Source organism: Callithrix jacchus, chromosome 22, assembly GCF_049354715.1.
Source record: "Callithrix jacchus isolate 240 chromosome 22, calJac240_pri, whole genome shotgun sequence".
Classification (NCBI taxonomy): domain Eukaryota; kingdom Metazoa; phylum Chordata; class Mammalia; order Primates; family Cebidae; genus Callithrix; species Callithrix jacchus.
The window spans coordinates 22174606-22196987 of record NC_133523.1 but is presented as its reverse complement, the minus strand read 5'-3'; the positions used below and the strand labels follow the sequence as shown (position 1 = coordinate 22196987).

Sequence of the window (22382 nt, the reverse complement as noted above, 5' to 3'; positions counted from 1 at the left end):
CTCCATGGGTCCAGTTATACTTCCAAATTATGAGCCCATTATGAGCTACTTTATAAAAATTCTGGACTTGGCCAGGCGCAGTGGTTCATGCCTGTAATCCTAGCACTTTGGGAGGCTGAGGCGGGTGGATTATCTAAGGTCGGGAGTTCACGACCAGCCTGACCAACATGGAGAAACTCTGTCTCTCCTAAAAATACAAAGTTAGCTGAGCGTGGTGTAGTGCATGCCTGTAATCTCAGCTACTCTGGAAGCTGAGGCAGGAGAATTGCTTGAACCCAGGAGAAGGAGGTTGCGGTGAGCTGAGATCGTACCACTGCACTCCAGCCTGGCAACAAGAGCAAAACTCCATCTAAAAAATAAATAAATAAATTCGCCGGGCGCAGTGGCTCAAGCCTGTAATCCCAGCACTTTGAGAGGCCGAGGCAGGTAGATCACAAGGTCAAGAGATTGAGATCATCCTGGTCAACATGGTGAAACCCCATTTCTACTAAAAATACAAAAAATTAGCTGGGCATGGTGGTGCATGCCTGTAGTCCCAGCTACTCGGGAGGCTGAGGCAGGAGAATTGCCTGAACCCAGGAGGCGGAGATCGCGCCATTTCACTCCAGCTTGGGTAACAAGAGCGAAACTCCGTCTCAAAAAAAAAAAAAAAAAAAAAAAATTCATTCAGGACTCCCATAAACTTCCTCAAGTTCAATAACTTAATATAGCTATATACAGAACTCAGAAAAACACTGAAGTTATGTTGACCAGATTATTATAAAAGATACAACCCAGGAAAAGTCAAATGGAAGAAATGCATAAAACAAGAGGTGGGGAAAAATGAAACACATAGATAATCCTGGTAAATGGCCATAATTAATAAAATTCTCCCTCTTTTGCATGTTCCAGAAATAGTTTGTGGTAAGAAACACACTTCCCATTAAGACTTAGATGGTGCACTCTTTTCATTCTTATCACTTGGCCAGACATAGACTTTGCCCTTTTCTTATTCTCTTAGAAAAATCAGCTGAATTTGACTTTAGCTGTCAAAATACAATACTTCAGAGTTAATCTCCTTCCCGTAGCTCCTGAACTTTGAGCTACACTCAGTCTGAGCCAACATACAATCCCATTATATGTTGCTTATAAGAACACGCTGACTTGAGGATAAAACTAGCATCCGGTTTTTTCACCCATCATTTGCCATTTCCCTCCCATCTTGTTTCTAATCTTGGTTGCTCCTTTCCCTGAAAGAAAGATATGCTTGTCTGCTTAAACTTTGCAATCCTTAAAGATCTTGTAGTTGGTACTTCCTCCTACTGCAATTCCTTTGAAATTGGTTTTCTTGAGATGGAGTCTCACTCTGTCGTCCAGGTTGGAGTACAGTGGCAAGATTCTGCCTCCCGGGTTCAAGCGATTCTTTTGTTTCAGCCTCCCGAGTAGCTGGGATGATACGCGCCCACCACCACGCCTGGCTAATTTTTATAATTTTTTTTTTTTTTAGAGGAGTCTTACTGTGCCACCCAGGCTGGAGTGCAGTGGTGTGATCTTGTCTCGGCTCACAGCAACCTCCAACTCCCATGTTCAAGCATTTCTCCTGCCTCAACCTCCTCAGTAGCTGAAATTACAGGTGCGTCCCATCATGCCTGGCTAATTTTTGTATTTTTAGTAGCACAGGGTTTCACCATGTTGGTCAACCTGGTCTCGAACTCCTGACCTCGTGATCCACCCACCTCAGCTTCCCAAAGTGCTGGGATTACAGGTGTGAGCCATCACACCTGGCCTAATTTTTTTTTTAAATATAAATCTGTTTTATTTTTAAAAGTCTAGAAACTGCCTCACAGCAAGAACAACTTTATAGTCAGTAAGATCCTTTCGTTCCTGTTCCAGCTTAACTGCACCTGTCTGTGGGTCCTCAGCTTTCCAGGGCTCTGTAGCTTCTCTCCAGATAAAGGCTTCTTCCATGTCTGGAGTGAGCAGGCTGGGACATATGCAAGGCAAGTTCCCCAGGAAGAACTAACTGGGCTTTCTTTTTTTTTTTTTTAGAGATGGGGTCTCACTATGTTGCCCAGGCTGGATTGCAGTGGCTATTCACAGGCGCTATCCAACTACTAATCAGCTTGGGAGTTTCAACCTGCTCCATTTCTTACCCAGGCCAGTTCACCCCTCCTTAGGCAACCTAAGGAGGTCACCACATGATGCCAAACTTAGTGCAGACACCCGATCGGCATAGCTCACTACAGCCCAGAACTCCTGGGCTCAAGCAATCCTCCCACCTCAGCCTCCCAGTAGCTGAGACTATAGGCACACACCCCCGCGCCCGGCTAAGTGGGCTTTCAATAACCTCCTTTTGCAGGCTCACTGTTAGCCTTAGCTTGGAGTCACTGGGTTCAAGCTTTAATTTCCATGTCAGTTATTCACTCAGGTTTTGCAAGTGTTTGAAAAAGCCAGTATAATTACTCGAACACAGTATTCATAAGAGAAAAACAAAAATTAAGATGCTTAGACTTTTTTTATTTATTATTATTATTTTTTTTTTTTGAGATGGAGTTTCGGTCTCATTACCCAGACTGGAGTGCAATGGCACGATCTCGGCTCACCGCAACCTCCGCCTCCTGGGTTCAGGCAATTCTCCTGCCTCAGCCTCCTGAGTAGCTGGGATTACAGGCACGCACCACCGTGCCCAGCTAATTTTTTTTGTATTTTTAGTAGAGATGGGGTTTCACCATGTTGACCAGGATGGTCTTGATCTCTTGACCTCGTGATCCACCCGCCTTGGCCTCCCAAAGTGCTGGGATTACAGGCTTGAGCCACCGCACCCGGCCCCGATGCTTAGATTTTATACCTCAACGAGAAAGGCAAAGTATTTATTTCTTTCAGACAGTAAATTTATTACTTTATTATTTCCATTATAAATCATGTAGTAAACAATTAGGCAGGGCTCGGTGACTCACGCCTGTAGTTTCAGCACTTTGGGAGGACCAGGAAGGCGAACACCTGTGTTCAGGAATTCGAGACTAGCCTGACCAACATGGAGAAACTCTGTCTCTACTGAAAATACAAAATTAGGTGGGCATGGTGGTACATGCCTGTAATTCCAGCTACTCCAGAAGCTGAGGCAGGAGTATCACTTGCACCCAGGAGGCAGAATTTGTGGTGAGCTGAGATCGCGCCAGTGCACTCCAGCCTAAGCAACACGAGAAACTCCATCTCAAAAAAAAAAAACAAAACCCACAATTAGTCATATGGGAACACCACTAGGAGGTACCAAGTTTTATCTTATAAAATCTAGCATTCACTGGGTGTGGTGGCCCACACCTGTAATCCCAGCACTTTGAGAGGCCGAGGCGGGTGGATCACGAAGTCAGGATTTTGAGACCATCCTGGCCAACTTGGTGAAACCCCATCTCTACTAAAATTACAAAGATTAGCTGGATTCCCAACTACTCCAGAGGCTGCAGTGAGCACAGATCAGCCATTGCACTCCAGCCTGGGTGACAGGAGGGAAACTCCGTCTCAAAAGCATTAAACTTATAAATCAAGATCATAGGATATAGAACAGATATTCACTCTTAGAAATTTACCCTGCAAGAAGAGGAACTGATGATGTTTTTATGAATCTATGTAACTCAGCAATTATCTACCACATTTTTTTTGTATTTTTAGTAGAGAAGGGGTTTCATCATGTTAGCCAGGATGATCTTGATCCCCTGACCTTGTGTTCCACCTGCCTCCCAAAGTGCTGGGATTACAGGCATGAGCCACCACGCCTGGCATGAGAATTTTTAACAATGGAAAATATGATTAGGTATTTTTGAAACCCACCTCTTTTATGCCCTTTGTAAATACCATCTTACCTTTCAAGCTCTACAAAAAAAATACAATCTACAATTTTAAAAAGTCAATGTAGGCCGGGTGTAGTGGTTCACGCCTGTAATCCAAGCACTTTGGAGGCCAAGGCGGACGGATCACCTGAGGTTGAGAGTTCAAGACCAGCTTGACCAACATGGTGAAACCCCATCTTAAAAAAAAAAAAAAAAAAAAAAAAAAGAGGCCAGGCACAGTGGCTCACGCCTGTAATCCCAGCACTTTGGGAGGCCGAGGCAGATGGATCACGAGGTCAAGAGATTGAGACCATCCTGGTCAACATGGTAAAATCCCGTCTCTACAAAAAATACAAAAAATTAGCTAGGCATGGTGGCGCATGCCTGTAATCCCAGCTACTCAGGAGGCTGAGGAAGGAGAACGGCTTGAATCTGGGAGGCAGAGGCCTCAGTGAGCCAAAATGGTGCCACTGCACTCCAGCCTGAGCAACAAGAATGAAACTCTGTCTCACACACACAAAAAAAAAAAAGAAGAAAAAGAAAACAAATGTTTTCTGACTCATGTGTCAAGCCAGGCCCTCCGATCCCTGGAGATTCTCCCACCCCATCCTGCTCATTTAACTGCCCAATGACCACCTTCTCCGGAGACACTGCTCTATGTCCCATGAGTTCTTACACTGTCTCACTGGGGTCAGGTTTTTTTTTTTTCTTTGGGGATACAATTTTTTCACAAATCTTAGAGAATCCAGGTGGCAGAAATTATTTGTTTTCCCTTCAGTATCAGCATCTGATCGCTGACCAGCAATGTGTCTCCAAGAAATGGAAGCTGACATGTCTTAAAGGGTTAGCTTTTCAAAAGAAGAATACACTAGGATATTCCTCTCAGCCCCAGGGCATTCACCTTCTTGAGAGGCTACACACCATACCTCAGGTTGTTCTGTAAGAGGAAATGACCCAAGAGCTGACATTAAGTCTAACAGATAGACATGGTGGGTATCTTGGTTTACTCAGACAGTACTGAAATCCAGGACCAGGAAAAAACTAAAGGGCAGCTGAGGACACATCACCCCGTAGAGTTTCCAAAAAACATTGACACGGAAACATTCTATCTCTGCACTTAGGGAAGATAAAAGAAAAAGAGGCAGAGATTTTTTTACAATACAGTATCAGGGGATTACTCTTGGCATTCTTCTCATGGAAAATACTTAAAAAACAGCAAGGCCGGGCACGGTGGCTCAAGCCTGTAATCCCAGCACTTTAGGAGGCCGAGACGGGTGGATCACGAGGTCGAGAGATCGAGACCATCCTGGTCAACATGGTGAAACCCCGTCTCTACTAAAAATACAAAAAAAATTAGCTGGGCACGGTGGTGCATGCCTGTAATCCCAGCTACTCAGGAGGCTGAGGCAGGAGAATTGCCTGAACCCAGGAGGCAGAGGTTGCGGTGAGCCGAGATCGCGCCATTGCACTCCAGCCTGGGTAACAAGAACGAAACTCTGTCTCAAAAAAAAAAAAACAAACAGCAAACAAGACTGGGTACAGTGGATCACGCCTGTAATACTGGTACTTGGGGAAGCCAAGGTGGGCAGCTCACAAGGTCAGGAGTTCGAGACCAGCCTGGCCAACATGGTGAAACCCCATCTCTACTAAAAATAAAAAATTAGCTGGCCGTGATGGCACACGCCTGTAATCCCAGTTACTCAGGAAGCTGAGGCAAGAGAATCAGTTGAACCTCGGGAAACTCCATCTCAACAAACAAACAAAAACAAAAAACAAATTTTTTAAATGTGCTATTCAGTGTGGTGTCAGTAAATAATTAATTAAATACAGTATCAAAAATGTACACTAAAGAACAAATAGTTCATACTGTGAATTGGGGAGAGAAAATTCACAGCTCCTTGAAGTAGAATACTAAATTTTCACTTATTGAGATTGTCAGAACAACTGGAAATTTAGTATGTATTTTACTTCAAGCCAGAGTTAGGCTGGAGGTAAGAACTGGGGGTACACTTGAGACCCTGCTTAAAACATATGTAAAAAATGCAGGGGAAAATCAGTCCTCTGTGCAGTGTGAAAATAGTTAAGTGGCAGGCAATTAGACTGAGGCGGAAATCTATCTAGTCCCTGGATTCCTGCTTTGAAAAAATCTAACTCAAATGCACATTTTCTATTTTTGTAAATTACTACATTATATGTAAAAAAATTTAGGTTTAACCTAAATAAACTGTCAATTAAACTCCAATTATATAACTAGGAATTTTGTACCTTCAGGGTAGAAATAAAGAAACTGAGACTGGGAGTGGTGGCTCACGCCTATAATCCTAGCATTTGGGAGGCCGAGGGGGGCGGATCACGAGGTCAAGAGATCAAGACCCTCCTGGTCAACAAGGTGAAACCCCGTCTCTACTAAAAATACAAAAATTAGCTGGGCATGGTGGTGCGCACCTGTAGTCCCAGCTACTCGTGAGGCTGAGGCAGGAGAATTGCTTGAACCCTGGAGGCAGAGGTTGCGATGAGCCGAGATCATGCCATTGCACTCCAGCCTGGGTAACAAGAGCGAAACTCCGTCTCAAAAAAAAAAGAAGAAGAAACCCCATCTCTACAAATATGCAAAAATTAGGCCGGTCAGGCACGATAGCTCATGCCTCTAATCCCGGCACTTTGGGAGCCGGAGGTGGAGGTGGGCGGATCACCTGAGGTTGGGCGTTCAAGACCAGCCTAACTAACATGGAGAAACTCCATCTCTACTAAAAAATACAAAATTAGCCTTGAGTCCCAGCTAATAGGCAGGAGGCTGAGGCAGAAAAGTCGCTTGAACCTGGGAGGCAGAGGTTGCGGTGAGCCGAGATCGTGCCATTGCACTCCAGCCTGGGCAACAAGAGTGAAACCCCGTCTTAAAAAAAAAAAAGAAAGAAAAGAAAGTTAGCCAAGGGTGGTGGCAGGCACCTGTAATCCCAGCTACACGGGAGGCTAAGAGGCAGGAGAATTGCTTGAACCAGGGAGGCAGAGGTTGCAGTGAGCCAAGATCGCGCTACTGCCCTCCAGCTTGGACATCAGTGCACGACTCTGTCTCAGAAAGAAAAAAAAAGTAAAGAGAACGAAAGAAGCGGTGGGGGGAAGGGGGACGAGAGAGGGAGAGAGGGAAAGAGGTGGGGGGGAGGGATGGAGGGAGGGATGGAGGGGGAGGGAGGGAGACACTGCATAACTGTACCTAAGCAATTAATTTTTTGCATCGCGCACCTGTAAGTCTTTAAAGTCCCTCTCATGAACCAAAAGCAACCCATAAGGGTGCTCTACAATTTTTGAACCACTCTTTGATCAAATTGTTTTAATATTTTTGCAGAGGCTGCCATAATTTTTTGTTTGTTTTGTTTTTTGAGATGGAGTCTTACTCTGTCGCCCAAGCTAGAGTGCAGTGGGGCGATCTCGGCTCACTGCAACCTCCCCCTCCTGGGTTCAAGCGATTTTCCTGCCTCAGTCTCCTAAATAGTTGGGATTACAGGCCTACTTCACCAAGCCCGGCTAATTTTTATTTTCATTTATTTATTTTTTGAGACGGAGTTTCTCTCTTATTGCCCAGGCTGGAGTTGCAATGGTTCCCATCTCAGCTCACAGGCAACCTCCGCCTCCCTGGCTCAACCAATTCTCCTGCCTCTGTCTCCTGAGTAGCTGGGATTATAGGCGCTATACCAGGCTATTTATTATTATTTTTATTATTATTATTTTGGCAATTTATTATTATTATTATTATTTTGAGACAGTCTCGCTCTGTCGCCCAGGCTGGACTCCACTGGTGCTATCTCGGCTCACTGCAACTTCCGCCTCCTAGGTTCAAGCAATTCTCCCGCCTCGTGAGTAGCTGGGATTACAGGCGCGCGCCACCATACCCAGCTTTTTTGTATTTTTAGTACAGGCGGGGTTTTGCCATGTTGGTTACGCTGGTCTCAAACTCCTGACCATGTGATCCACCCGTCTTGACATCCCAAAGTGCTGGGATTACAGGCGTGAGCTACCTCGCCCAGCTAAATTTTTATATCTTTTTTTTTTGAGACAGAGTTTCACTCTCGTTACCCAGGCTGGAGTGCAATGGCGAGATGTCCGCTCACCACAACCTCCTCCTGCCGGGTTCAAGCGATTCTCCTGCCTCAGCCTCCCGAGTTGCTGGGATTACAGGCATGCACTACCACACCCGGCTAATTTTCTATTTTTAGTAGAGACAGGGTTTCTCCCTGTTGGTCAGATTGGCCTGGAACTCCTGATCTCAAGTGATCTGCCTGCTTCGGCCATTCAAAGTGCTGGGATTACAGGCATGAGCCACCGCACCCAGCCATTTTTGTATCTGTAGTAGAGCTGGAGTTTCGCCATGTTGGCCAGGTTGGTCTCGAACTCCTGGCCTCCGGTGATCCGCCCGCTTTGGCCTCTCAAAGTGCTGGAATTATAAGAGTGAGCCACCGAGACCAGCCTGCCGTACATTTTTAATAGGAGAAAAGACGAACTCGAAAGGCGGCGGACTAAAGCTCTTCCCATCCATGTACCCGCACCCGGATTCAGAATTCTCCCCTGAAGACCCTCCCGTGGTTCCTGTGCAATCTGAGAGAGACGCAGCGCTGCGAATGCAAAGCTGCCAGAGAGGGCTCCAGGCCAGGGCACAGTCACTACGCAGGGAAGAGACAGGACGTCCGGGGACCCGGCTGTCAGCGCAGCCGCCATCTTATGGCTGAAAGGGACTGAGGCCGAGCTGGGCAAGGAGAACTCGGGGCGCAGATTGTGGAACTGACTGTGGGGAGGCCTGAGTCCGCCACGGCCACTTCCCACTGGTTTTTCAACCAGTCCCTCCCTCTCTCTCTGAATGTCGGACCCGGCACTCTCACCATTTCTAGGCTTCCAGGGGTCCTGGCGTCTTAGCTGTGGATCTCTCAAAACCTGCAGGTCACCGGGCCTCAGAGGATGGGCCTCTAGGAGCGGAGGACACAGAGAAACGAAGACGAAACCCGAAGCTCCGGCTGCAGCAAGGACAAAGGCCCCGCCAAATTCCGGAAGCCGCCCTGTCCGCTCCAGCTGCGTGCCTGATTGGACGATTCCAAGTTTAGCCTCTCTGATTGGAAAACGTCTACGTCCCCGCCCCTTCAGGCCTTGAGTGACAGAAGATGTGACCAAATGCTGGGCGGAATGAAGAAAGAGTGACAGTCTAAGCTGCGGCGTTTTCAGGCAGGGCTGGCTTCCTGAGCTTAGCCAGGCCCACCCCAGAATGTATTTGCATTTAAACTCGTGTATAAGGTCTCACGTATTTATAAATAATACACTATATGGCTATTCACAAATCCATAATAACAATTATTTTTAAATTTCAGCTTTTATGATTTTCCTGGCTTCCGGCATTTGAACAAGCAGCCTGAGATTTCAAAAAGGAAGCAATCCTCTGAAATAAAATATAAGCCACATCTGAATTTTAAATTTTCTAGTGGCCAAACTTTAAAAAGAAACAAGAAACAGGGTGGATTTGATTGTAACAATTTAATTTACCCAATATATCCAAAATATTATTTTAATATGTGAGCAATATATTTTTAATGAAATATATATATAAATATAACTGAATCTTTGAAACTAACTCTGTATTTTACCTTTCTAACATATCACCACTCAATAGCCACACATCACCAATAACCGTCACATTGAAGTGCAGCTCAGATGTCAGCTGCGTGAAGGCCCTGAACATCTTTTCTCTGCAGCGGTGGGGGAAAGCCTCTTCTTACCAACATCTCTCTTCAGTTCCGAGGGTGGAATAGATAGTGGCCATAGAAAGAGCAGAAGGCAGCAAGAATAAAATAACCACACCTAGACCACTACTGGCCATCTGTTCCCCACTTTCCTTCCAGAGATTAGACAGTGAACAAAAAGTGATGGGGCAACAGGACAAGAAAACGGTGTGTCTTCAGATCTGTCCACAGTCTTGACTACTAACGTTTAAGTATGAAGAAAATAGATTCAAGGCAAACTTAAAATGGTCAGGCTGTGGTTATCTGTTTTCCTTTGTGGTTTCGGGGACTGTGTAAGTATTAGCACAAGTCACATGCATAAATATCTACATGTATTTCTGCATTACTCAGCATTATCTTACAACTTTATTGTTTTGTTGTTGTTTTGTTTTTGAGATGGAGTTTCACTCTTATTGCCCAGGCTGGAGAGCAATGGCATGATTTTGTCTCACCTCAACTTCTGCCTCCCAGGCTCAAGCGATTCTTCTGCCTCAGCCTCCCCAGCAACTGGGATTATAGGCATGTGCCACCATGCCCAGCTACTTTTGTGTTTTTAGTAGAGATGGGGTTTCTCCATCTTGGTCAGACTGGTCTCGAACTCCTGATCTCAGGCAATCCACCTGCTTCTGCCTCCCAAAGTGCTGGGATTACAAGCATGAGCCACCTCCCCCTGCCACAAGACAATGTTAAATCAAAAATTAAAAAACTACCAGCCTTATCAACATGATGAAACCCCGTCTCTACTAAAAATACAAAAAAATTAGCAGGGTGTGGTAGCAGGCACCTGTAATCCCAGCTACTCGGGAGGCTGAAGTAGAATTGCTTGAACCTGGGAGACAGAGGTTGCTGTGAGCCGAGATTGTGTCACTGCACTATAGCCTGGGCAACAAGAGCAAGACTCCATCTCAAAAAAAAAAAAAAAATTAGAGGCCAGGCACAGTGGTTCGCACCTGTAATCTCAGCACTTTCAGAGGCCGAGGCAGGCAGATCATGAGTCAGGAGATCAAGACCATCCTGGCCAAAAGAGTGAAACCCCATCTCTACTAAAAATACAAAAATTAGCTGGGCATGGTGGCAGGTGCCTGTAATCCCAGCTACTCACAAGGCTGAAGCAACTCCAAAGAGTTGGAGGTTGTAGTTAGATATGGTGCTACGACACTCCAGCCTGGTGACAGAGCTAGACTACGTCTCGCAAATTAAAAATAAAAAATTAGTACCTTCAGGGTGCCCACTGTTAGAATGTAATAGGCAATTAACCTGTCATAATATCCTGGCATTTTAACTGCACTGGGTGCATGCATTAGTTAGTTAGCTATTGAGGCATAACAAATAATCCAAAACTTATTAGGTCATAATTGAGATGGTTACCCATTTATGCTGGGCTCAGGGGGCCATTCTGGTCTCAGCTGAACTCCTTCAGATATGTATTATCAGCTGCTTGTTGAATAGGCAGCTGTGCTCCTGGGGATGAGCTTCTGCTTCTGGGACTGTTGCCAGAAGCACCTTGTTTCTCTTCTCCATGATATATTATCCTCCAGCTGGTTAACATGGGCTTTATTCATAAAGATGGTAGCATTCTGAAAAGAAACAGAAGCATTCAAAATATTTTAAGCATAGGCCCCAAACTAGCACAGTGTCACGTTCACAGGTTTTTACTGCCCTTAGCAAGGAAGGCCAGCCAGACCTACAATTTGTAGAATAGATCTGGATCTCAATGGCACCAGCTATAAAAGCTCCTGGCAATGGGCATGATATATAGGAGGGATGAAAATTGCTACAACTGTTGCAATCAGTATTGTTCTGCCCTTTTTTTTTTTTTTTTTTTTTAAGACGGAGTTTCGCTCTTGTTTACCGAGGAGGCTGGAGTGCAATGGCGCGATCTCGGCTCACCGCAACCTCCGCCTCCTGGGTTCAGGTAATTCCCTGCCTCAGCCTCCTGAGTAGCTGGGACTACAGGCACAGGCCACTATGCCCAGCTAATTTTTTGTATTTTTAGTAGAGACGGGGTTTCGCCATGTTGACCAGGATGGTCTCGATTTCTTGACCTCGTGATCCACCCGCCTCTGCCTCCCAAAATTCTGGGATTACAGGTGTGAGCCACCGCACCCGGCCCTATTCTGCCTTTCTTTACATATGTGGTTTATACAACTTTTTTTTTCCTTGGGACAGAGTTTCACTCTTGTCGCCCAGGCTGAAGTGCAATGGTGCTTTCTCAGCTCACTATAACCTCCACCTCTCAGGTTCAAGCAATTTTCCTGCCTCAGCCTCCCAGGTAGCTGGTATTACAGGCACCTGCCACCACACCTGGCCTTTTTTTTTTTTTTTGGTATTTTTAGTAGAGACACAGTTTCTCCAAGTTGGCCAGGCTGGTCTTGAACCCCTGACCTCAGGTGATCCGCCTGCCTCAGCCTCCCAAAGTGCTGGGATTACACAGGGCCTGGCCTAGTTTATTTATTTATTTAGGCTCAGTTTGGATAGACCAAGACTTTAGATATTGATATCACTTTGTCACCATCAAAAATGTACTTATTTAGTCTCCAATCCCAGTGTGAAATAGAACTATGGTTTGTAAATGAGAAACAAGAACTTCTGGTTATTAAAATTATCTTTTTTTTTTTTTTTTTTTTGAGACGGAGTTTCGCTCTTGTTACCCAGACTGGAGTGCAATGGCATGATCTTGGCTCACCGCAACCTCCGCCTTCTGGGTTCCAGCAATTCTCTTGCCTCAGCCTCCTGAGTAGCTGGGATTACAGGCACGCACCACCATGCCCAGCTAATTTTTGTATTTTTTTTTTTTTTTTTTTGAGACGGAGTTTCACTCTTGTTACCCAGGCTGGAGTGCAATGGCTCGATCTCGGCTCACCGCAACCTCCGCGTCCTGGGTTCAGGCAATTCTCCTGCCCAGCCTCCTGAGTAGCTGGGATTACAGGCACGCGCCACCGTGCCCAGCTAATTTTTTCATATTTTTAGTAGAGACGGGGTTTCACCATGTTGACCAGGATGGTCTCGATCTCTTGACCTCGTGATCCACCCGCCTCAGCCTCCCAAAGTGCTGGGATTACAGGCGTGAGCCACTGCTCTCGGCCAATTTTTGTATTTTTAATAGAGACGGGGTTTCACCTTGTTGACCAGGATGGTCTCAATCTCTTGACCTCGTGATCCACCTGCCTCGGCCTCCCATAGTGCTGGGATTATAGGCGTGAGCCACCGCGCCCGGCCAACAATTATCTTATTTATTTATTTATTTTTATCTCACTCTGTCGACCAGTCTGGAGTGCAGTGGCGCAATCTCAGTTCACTGCAACTTCTGCTTCCCAGGTTCAAGGGGTTCTCCTGCCTTAGCCTCCTAAGTAGGTGGGATTACAGGTGTGTGCCATCATGCCCAGCTAATTTTTGTATTTTTAGTAGAGACAGCGTTTCCCATGTTGGTCAGACTGCTCTCAAACTCCTGACCTTGTGATCCGCCTGCCTTGGCCTCCCAAAGTGCTGGGAGTACAGGCGTGAGGCACTAGGCCCAGCCTGTCTTATTAATTTTTAAAGGGTTAGAGTAGAAGGCTGGGCAAGGTGGCTCACACCTGTACTCCTAGCATTTTGGGAGGCCGAGATGGGTGGATCACCAGAGGTCAGGAGTTCGAGACCAGCCTGGCCCACCTGGTAAAACTTCATCTCTAAAAAAACGAAAAAGAAATAAAAATAGATCAAATAATTAGCTAATTGGTCTACTCATTTAAATCAAGCAGCCTTTTCATTAATTCCCTACAACTGTATCTCTGTAACATCTGATGTCTTTCTTCATGTGAAACTACAAGTAATAGAAACTGCACAGGTACTTCTGTTTATCCAGTAAGTAACCTAGAGAAATTCTATTATTTAGCAAAACTTTAGTAAGAAAATTTCTTACTAGCCTGTAATCCCAGCTACTAGGGAGGCTGAGGCAGGAGGATCCTTTGAACCTGGGAGGTGGAGGTTGTAATGAGTCAAGATCATGCCACTGCACTCCAGTCTGGGCAACAGAGTGAGACTCCATCTCAAAAAAGAAAAAAATAATAATTCTGGCCAGGCGTGGTGGCTCACGCCTGTAATCCAAGCACTTTGGAGGCCAAGGCGGGCGGATCACCTGAGGTCAGGAGTTCAAGATCAGCCTGACCAACGTGGTGAAACCCCATCTTAAAATAATAATAATAATAATTCTACTATTTTGTAACCATAGCCTTACAGTAGAATCTGCTATCAAGTCCTATTATGGGGGATAAGTTTCTTTCTTTCTTTTTTTTTTTTAAGACGGAGTTTCACCATGTTGGTCAGGCTGGTCTTGAACTCCTGACCTCAGGTGATCCACCCATCTTGGCCTTCCAAAATGCTAGGAGTACAGGCGTGAACCACCACGCCCGGCCTATGGGGGATAAGTTTCTAACCATTGCCTCATTTATTCTAACCATGAATAAAAGATGTAACGAATAATGTCCATTCAGAACATTAATGGCCTCCTGGCAATGTTCCTAAACCTATTCTGAATAAATTCTTTGTAATTTATGAAGCAGGTTAATAGGGATAGATTGACCGCCTGTGCTGGCTCACACCTGTAATCTCTCTTTTTTTTTTTTCTTTTTTGACAAAACTCATGACTACTTTTGTGCCAACACCTGTAATCTCAACACTGTGAGGCCAGATGGGAGGATCACCTGCGGTTGGGAGTTTGAGACCAGCCTGACCAACATGGAGAAACACTATCTCTACTAAAAATACAAAATAAGCTGGGTGTGGTGGCATGTGCCTGTAATCCCAGCTACTTGGGAGGCTGAGGCAGGAAAATTGCTTGAGCCCATGTAGAAAATAAGAATAAATAAAAGTTTCTCTTCAAAGTGTTCTTCTTTGCTTAAGAATAAATGATAAAAAAGAATAAATGATAATTTCTTCAAAGGTTAATTTAAAGGTTTTGCTAATAATAGTAATGTAGCCATTAGTCATAATGAAGAAATGTGTATCCAGTGTTTTTGTTTGTTTTTTTTTTTTGAGACGGAGTTTCGCTGTTGTTACCCAGACTGGAGTGCAATGGCACGATCTCGGCTCACTGCAACCTCTGCCTACTGGGTTCAAGCAATTCTCCTGCCTCAGCCGAGTAGCTGGGATGAGGTGCCACCATGCCCAGCTAATTTTTGTATTTTTTTTGTAGAGATGGGGTTTCACCTCGTTGACCAGGATGGTCTCCATCTCTTGACCTCGTGATCCACCTGCCTCGGCCTCCCAAAGTGCTGGGATTATAGGCGTGAGCCACTGCGCCTGGCCTCCAGTGTTTTTCGTTCATACACTTTAGCCTAGATATTTGCCCTAACGTGCCTAGACAAGGCTGGGCAAGTCCTAGATCATAGCTTATTCCTCTTCCTTATTTGAAAGTGAGTTTTCCTCTCTAAGCATTCTTCAAGTTACTTCCTCTTTTCTTTTATTCTCCTCTTCCTTTACCTATTTAGGAAAGTTTAAAGTTGTTAGCCAATCAGGCATTAGCTTAGATTGTGAGGCTCCAGCCAATAGATGCAGGACACTGCAGTAAGAATGACTCAAATGCATAAGAAATACCTATGTCTGATTTTCCTTTGTTCAAGGTCCTCTTGTGGCAAGATAGTTAATAGGACTGCCCTTTCCGCAGAAAGTAAAGTTGCCTTGCTGAGAAAATTAAATTTATATTGGAGAGCTACTTCTTTTGGGGCACCAAAAATTTACATATAACAACCTGGGAGGTGGAGGTTGTGGTGAGCCAAGATCACACCATTCCACTCCAACCTGGGCAGTGAAACTTCATCTCAAAAATATAATAATAAATAATAAATAAAAGGGATAGATCAATATTCTGTTTTTGATACTATGAGGCAATAAATATCCCATTATAATTTCTCACCCACATTGGTCCTTCATCTTTTACCTATCAAGGCATAGGTTTTTTCATATATAATGTTGGCTGCAGATTTCTCTACATATAGTAATATACCATGACTGCACACAAGAGACCCATTTTTTAATTTCTATTGTTTATAGAGCCATAAAAAACTGGGAACTACAAGTGTCATGATAGGAGAGATATTCTGCTCTTTGATTTTATTAATAAAACTATATATATCAAGGTTTTCATCTGCTTTTGAGAAGAAACTTCCCTGATTAGCTTTACTTTTTTTTTTTTTTTTTGAGACACAGTCTCACTGTTGCCCAGGCTGGAGTGCAGTGGCATGATCTGGGCTCACTGCAACTTCCACCTCCCAGGTTCAAGCAATTCTCCTGCCTCAGGCTCCCAAGTAGCTGGGACTACAGACATGCACAACCACATCCAGCTAATTTTTGTATTTTTAGTAGAGATGGGGTTTCACCATGTTGGCCAGGCTGGTCTCAAACTCCCTGACCTTGTGATTCACCCGTCTCGGCCTCCCAGTGTTCTGGGATTACAGGTGTGAGCCACCGCACCTGGCCCCAGTGTTCAAAGTTTTGAAGTCTTGCGTCAGTGTGGATGGCAGGCATACTCAATCTCTGGGTTCTAGATTATAAAGGGTCTTACTGTCCTCAGTGGAAAGACTATTAAAGGCTTTCTTTTGTGGGTGAAAATGTACTTTGCTGTAATACATAAAAGCATTTCTGCATTTAGTAATATTAGACTTCAGTAGCAGAGAATACATAAGGTTCTATCAGGCGGATAGGCCTTCCAATGACTATCTTATAAGGGCCAACATATTATTTCCATTCTAAGTGAATTTTATTGTCATCAATCTGTAGTTACAAAAGGAATCCAGTAATTTTTTTTTTTTTATGGAGTTTCGCTCTTGTTACCCAGACTGGAGTGCAATGGCCCAATCTAGGTTCACCACAACCTCTGCCTCCTAGGTTCAAGCAATTCTCCTGCCTCAGCCTCCCTAGTAGCTGGGACTACAGGCATGCACCACCATGCCCAGCTAATTTTTTGTATTTTGAGTAGAGACGGGGTTTCACCATGTTGACCAGGATGGTCTCAATCTCTTGACTTTGTGATCCAACCACCTCGCCCTCCCAAAGTGCTGGGATTACAGGCGTGAGCCACTGTGCCTGACCGGAATCCAGTAAATTAATTAGCTTTGCTCAATTCTATTATATCTGTAATACTGTAATTAACAAGTTTTACAACTTGTCTAGTGAAATAAGTTTGTTTATTTATTTATTTTCTGAGACAGAGTCACTCTTGTTTCCCAGACTAGAATGCAATGGTGTGATCTCAGTTCACTGCAACCTCCACCTCCTGAGTTCAAGCGATTCTCCTGCCTCAGCCTCCCAAGTAGCTGAGATTACAGGTGCCTGCCACCACACCCATCTAACTTTTTGTATTTTTACTAGAGACAGTATTTCACCATGTTGTCCAGGTAGATCTTGAACTCCTGACCTCAGGTGATCCACCCACCTCGGCCTCCCAAAGTGCTGGGTTTGCAGGCGTGAGCCACCATGCCTGGCATAAGTACCTTTACAATTGGAGACTTTTTCAGAAATGTCTCATGAGGAAAATTTTTAAATATATCTTTTTAGCTACTGTTATAATATCAGCCTTCCTGCATGAGAAATCTTTTATACTACCAGAAAATATGTATTGAAGATAAAAATTGAGGCTGGGCATGGTGGCTTACACCTGTAATCCCAGCACTTTGGGAGGTGAGGTGAGCAAATCACGAGGTCAGGAGATTGAGACTATCCTGGCCAACATGGTGAAACTCCATCTCTACTAAAAATACAAATATTAGCTGGATGTGGTGGTAAAAATACAAATATTAGCTGGATGTGGTGGTGCATGCCTATAATCCCAGCTACTCAGGAGGCTGAGGCAGGAGAATCACTTGAACCGGGGAGTCAGAGGTTGCAGTGACCTGAGATGTCACTCCTGCACTCCAGCCTGGTGACAGAGCAAGACTCCATCTCAAAAAAAAAAAAAAACTGAATAAAATTTCTGTATAAATTTTTTTTTGAGACATTACCTAGACTGGAGTGCAATGGCACGATCTCGGTTCACTGCAACCTCCGTCTCCTGGGTTCAAGCAATTCTCCCGCCTCAGCCTCCCGAGTAGCTGGGACTACAGGTGCACACCACCATGCCCAGCTAATTTTTGTATTTTTAGTAGAGCCACCGTGCCCGGCTGTTTTTTTTTTTAAATAGAGACAGGGTCTCACCATGTTGCCCAGGCTGGTCTTGAACTCCTGACCTCAGGCAGAAGCCACCACACCCAGCCAATTTCTGTATAAATTTTTAATGGCCCACCAGGTAGCAGAAACGTATATAAAGTTTTGATTGTCTTTGCAGGATTATATGTTTGACAAAAAACCTTGGTCTTGGACCAGACACGGTGATTTGTTTATGTTCCTAATGCTCACTTTGGGAGGCCGAGGTGAGCAGATTACTTGAGGTCAGGAGTTCCAGAGCTGCCTGGCCAATATGGTGAAACCCAATCTGTACTAAAAAAATATATACAAGAATGGCCGGGTGTGGTGGCTCACACCTATAATCCCAGCATTTTGGGAGGCTGAGGCGGGTAAATCACAAAGTCAAGAGATTGAGACCATCCTGGCCAACATGGTGAATCCCCATCTCTACTAAACATGCAAAAATAGTTGGGCACGGTGGTGCATGCCTGTTAATCCCAGCTACTCGGGAGGCTGAGGCAGGGGAATCACTTGAACCCAGCGGGTGGAAGTTGCAGTGAGCTGAGACTGCATCACTGCCCTCCAGCCTGGAGACAGAGCAAGACTCTCTCTCAAAAAAAAAAAAAATATATATATATATATATAAATTAGGCCAGGCGTTGTGGCTCATGCCTGTAATTCCATCTTTTTGGGAGGCCAAGGCAAGTGGATCACAAGGTCAGGAGTTCAGGATCACCCTAGCCAAGATGGTGAAACTCCATCTCTACAAAAAATACAAATTTTAGCTGGTCACGGTGGCAGGTGCCTGTAATCACAGGTACTCAGGAGGCTGAGGCAGGAGAATCATTTGAACCTGGGAGTTGGAGGTTGCAGTGAGTGGAGATCGAGCCACTCCACTCTAGCATTGGTGACAGAGCAAGACTCTGTCTCAAAAAACAAAAACAAGAATTAGCTGGGCATGGTGGTGTGTCAGGTTCCTGTAATCCCAGCTACTCAGGAGGCTGAAGCAGGACAATCACTTGAATCTGGGAGGCAAAGGCTGTAGTGAGCCAAGACTGCCACTGCACTCCAGCCTGAGCAACAGAGTAAGAGCAAAACTCTGTGTCAAAAAAACTCCTCTTAATCTATTTTAGTAATTTAGAATAGTCAACACACACACACTTTTAATCTATATTTAATTTAGATCATTGTGTTTCTTCTGGGATGTGTAAAGGAATGCAGAACTTTTAATAATGGAAGCTTTAAGGACTCAGAAATGGGCCGGGCTCTTCCCAAAGGGCACAGCACTTTGGGAGGCTGAAACAGGTGGATCACCTGAGGTCAGGAATTCAAGACCAGCCTGACCAATATGAAGAAACCCCATCTCTACTAAAAATACAAAATTAGTGGGGCGTGGTGGTGCATGCCTGTAATCCCAGCTAGTTGGGAGGCTGAGGCAGGAGAATCACTTGAACCTGGGAGACTGAGGTTGCAGTGGGCCAAAATTGGGCCATTGCACTCCAGCCTGGGTGACAGAGCAAGATTCCATCTCAAAAAATTAAAAAAAATAAAAACAATAAAAACAAACCGGAATGAACAAGTGGCTTTTGGCTGTCTAGGTACTCCAGGAGTCAATATTTAATATTAAATTTGAGTCTTTTATTTATTTATTTATTTATTTGTTTATTGAAACGGAGTTTCACTCTTGTTACCCAGGCTGGAGTGCAATGGCAGGATCTCGCCTCACCGCAACCTCCGCCTCTGGGTTCAGGCAATTCTCCTGCCTCAGCCTCCTGAGTAGCTGGGATTACAGGCACGCGCCACTATGCCCAGCTAATTTTTTGTATTTTTAGTAGAGACGGGGTTTCACCATGTTGACCAGGATGGTTTTGATCTCTTGACCTCGTGATCCACCCACCTCCGCCTCCCAAAGTGCTGGGATTATAGGCCTGAGCCTTTTTTTTTTAAATTTTGTTGTTGTTGTTGTTGTTGTTCATCAATGAGAGCTCATTATGTTGCTCAGGCTGGAGTGCCATGGCACAGTCTTGGCTCACTGCAACCCAACCCATCTCATTAACATAGAAAAGACACTTCTCATTTCAGATATGCCAAAGATTTTAGGGTTTGCATACAAAGAAACTGAGACAAACTCTATATACTCACAGTGATGAGCCTCCAGGCCTGGCTGAGCTCTGGTCCTCTGTGTAAAGCTTCGCTGTACCCACCTTCATTCATTCATTCATTCAATTCATGAGAGGGGGTCCTGCTCTGTCCCCAGGCTGGAGTGCAGTGGTGTGATCTTGGCTCACTGCAACCTATACCTCCCGGGTTCAATTGATTCTCCTGTCTCAGCCTCCCAAGTAGCCGAGACTACAGGCAGGTGCCACCACACCTGGTTAGTTTTTGTATTTTTAGTAGAGAGGGGATTTCACCATGTTGACCAGGATGATCTCGATCTCTTGACCTTGTGAACCACCCACCTCAGCCTTCCAAAGTCCTGGGATTACAGGGGTGAGCCACCATGCCCAGCCCCAACCTCGTTTTAATCAGAACCTACCCTGGAAAACCCTGTGGGCACACATTCTTTATAGCAGCAGCATGTTCTGGCACCTCATATTCTCTGATATAATGTTGGTATTTTGTTGTTTACATCTTCAAGCTTTTGGTCATGTTTGCTGTGTCCCATTTACCACTATATTCCCAGTGCCAATTACAGTGTTTGGCCCATGGCAGATGCTCAATTAATAGTTGTTGAATTAATTAGTGCACAATGGCACTGTCTGTAAAAGAGGGAGGAGGTCAGAGCACAATTGAGCTCACCACTTTCTATTTGGCTGACTTTAGGCAAGTTTTTGGATTTTTTTTCCCCTTTCGGTCACCTTGTCTGTGACATGAAGAATCATTAAACTTGGCCAGGCTTGGTGGCTCATGCCTGTAATTCAAGCACTTTGGAGGCCAAGGCGGGCAGATCACCTTGTTGCATTGAACTTAGCCCAGAAAGTCAACACCAGAACAAAAGTATGCCAAATTGCAGGGTTTATTGCCGGCGATCATGGAGGACTCACGTCTCTCCAACCCGTGGCAGAGAAAGAAGAGTGACAAGACCTTTTTATACCCACAAAACCACCTTGGGAGTGGGGGTGAGGAGCGGAGATGGGAATGAAAGCTGTCAATCACCTCCTAGGCTGAGACGAGGGTGAGGGGGCTCCAGATATTCCAAGGGCCAGGGGACTTTTGTCATTCCGATTGCCACTTAAGTGGTTTACAGAGGTCAAGATAAACATTAGTTTATACATTATTTGGACAGGTGTGGGGTCCACATACTTTTAGGTTACTTGGAGCCAGGATGGAATTATCTGGGGGTGCTTACTTTGGTAAACAAAGGCCAGCAATTCTGGCAGTTACAGATAAGGGAAAGTATGCAGCTTGTCCTCTCTTTGCATTTTGCAAGGTAATCTTAGTAGTTTACAGAAGCCACGGCTAGTAGTCATTGTGAGGAGAATGGAAACAGTTTTCCCATTTTAAAATGGCATTGTACTGTTTCTAATTCTAGGCCAGCTATATCACATTCCCCCCTGTTCTTATAACATAAATTAAATCTTTAATAGGTGTCCTCTTCTTGACACAGAGGCCCATAGTTGGATCTTAAAACCATTAATTTTACCGAATCTATTCTTTCCTGGATAAATTTGCAGAGCATGTTTAAAAGGCATGGTTTAAATGTTATCTTAGGACTACTAACATCAAGGGTCCTGCTAACCCAATGAGCAGGGATGTCAGCTAGGGGGACCAAGAGAACAGTTTTTGGTACTAATTTCCTGAGGCTGCAGCACTGTTTGCAATGGCAAAGACCTGGAATCAACCCAAATGCCCATTGACAATAGACTGGATTGGAAAAGTGTGGCACATATACACCATGGAATATTATGCAGCAATCAGAAATGAGTTTGTGTCGTTTGTAGGGACATGGATGAATCTGGAGAACATCATCCTCAGCAAACTGACACTAGAACAGAAAATGAAACACCGCATATTCTCACTCATAGGTGGGTGATGAAAAATGAGAACGCATGGACACAGGGAGGGGAGTACTAAACACTGGGGTCTATTGGGGGAAAAAGGGGAGGGCCAGTGGGAGGGGGAGGTGGGGAGGGATGGCCTGGGGAGAGATGCCAAATGTGGGTGAAGGGGAGAAAGGAAGCAAAACACACTGCCATGTGTGTACCTACGCAACTGTCTTGCATGTTCTGCTCATGTACCCCAAAACCTAAAATGCAATAAAAAATTAAAAAAAAAAAATTTCCTGAGGCTTCTCTGAGGTGTTTCCTCATTTCTAAGTTTTTTCTAACCATAGCAAGACTGTCTCAGATAATTCCAGAATTATTTGCATAGAAGCAACATTGCTCACCGAGAGCCGCATACGGCCCTCCTTCCCTCAAGAGCAACAAGTCTAACCCCTTTTTATTTTGCAATACCATTTCAGCCAAGGAGTCTACTTGTTTAGCTGATTTGGTGAGGGAATTTTCTAGATGGGCAATTTCTGCATCTATTTGATGTGAAAGAGTTTGGAAATTTTGGTCCCCAGTGACTAAGGCAGATATTCCTATAGCGGTGGACCCTGCTATTCCAAGTCCCACTAATAGGGGTATAATTATGGGGGCCTGTTTCTAACATCTGTCTGTATTGGGTGCTATGAGAA

At 44.8% G+C, this 22382-nt stretch overlaps 1 protein-coding gene and 1 long non-coding RNA gene across 3 annotated transcripts in view; both read right to left on the bottom strand.

The window, feature by feature from the left end:
* LOC103787304 (uncharacterized) overlaps nt 1-8841 on the bottom strand; it is a 38043-nt gene extending 29202 nt beyond the window's left edge. For both annotated transcript variants that reach the window (XM_035285491.3, XM_035285492.3), the window contains exon 1: nt 8678-8841. In XM_035285491.3, coding sequence (XP_035141382.1) covers nt 8678-8680 — 3 coding nt within the window. In that variant the 5' untranslated portion in view covers nt 8681-8841. The remainder of the gene's footprint in view (nt 1-8677) is intronic.
* A 1744-nt stretch (nt 8842-10585) lies between these two features.
* LOC103789865 (uncharacterized) overlaps nt 10586-22382 on the bottom strand; it is a 42260-nt gene continuing 30463 nt past the window's right edge. The window contains exon 3 of the long non-coding RNA XR_013530940.1: nt 10586-11142. This is a non-coding gene — a long non-coding RNA (uncharacterized LOC103789865). The remainder of the gene's footprint in view (nt 11143-22382) is intronic.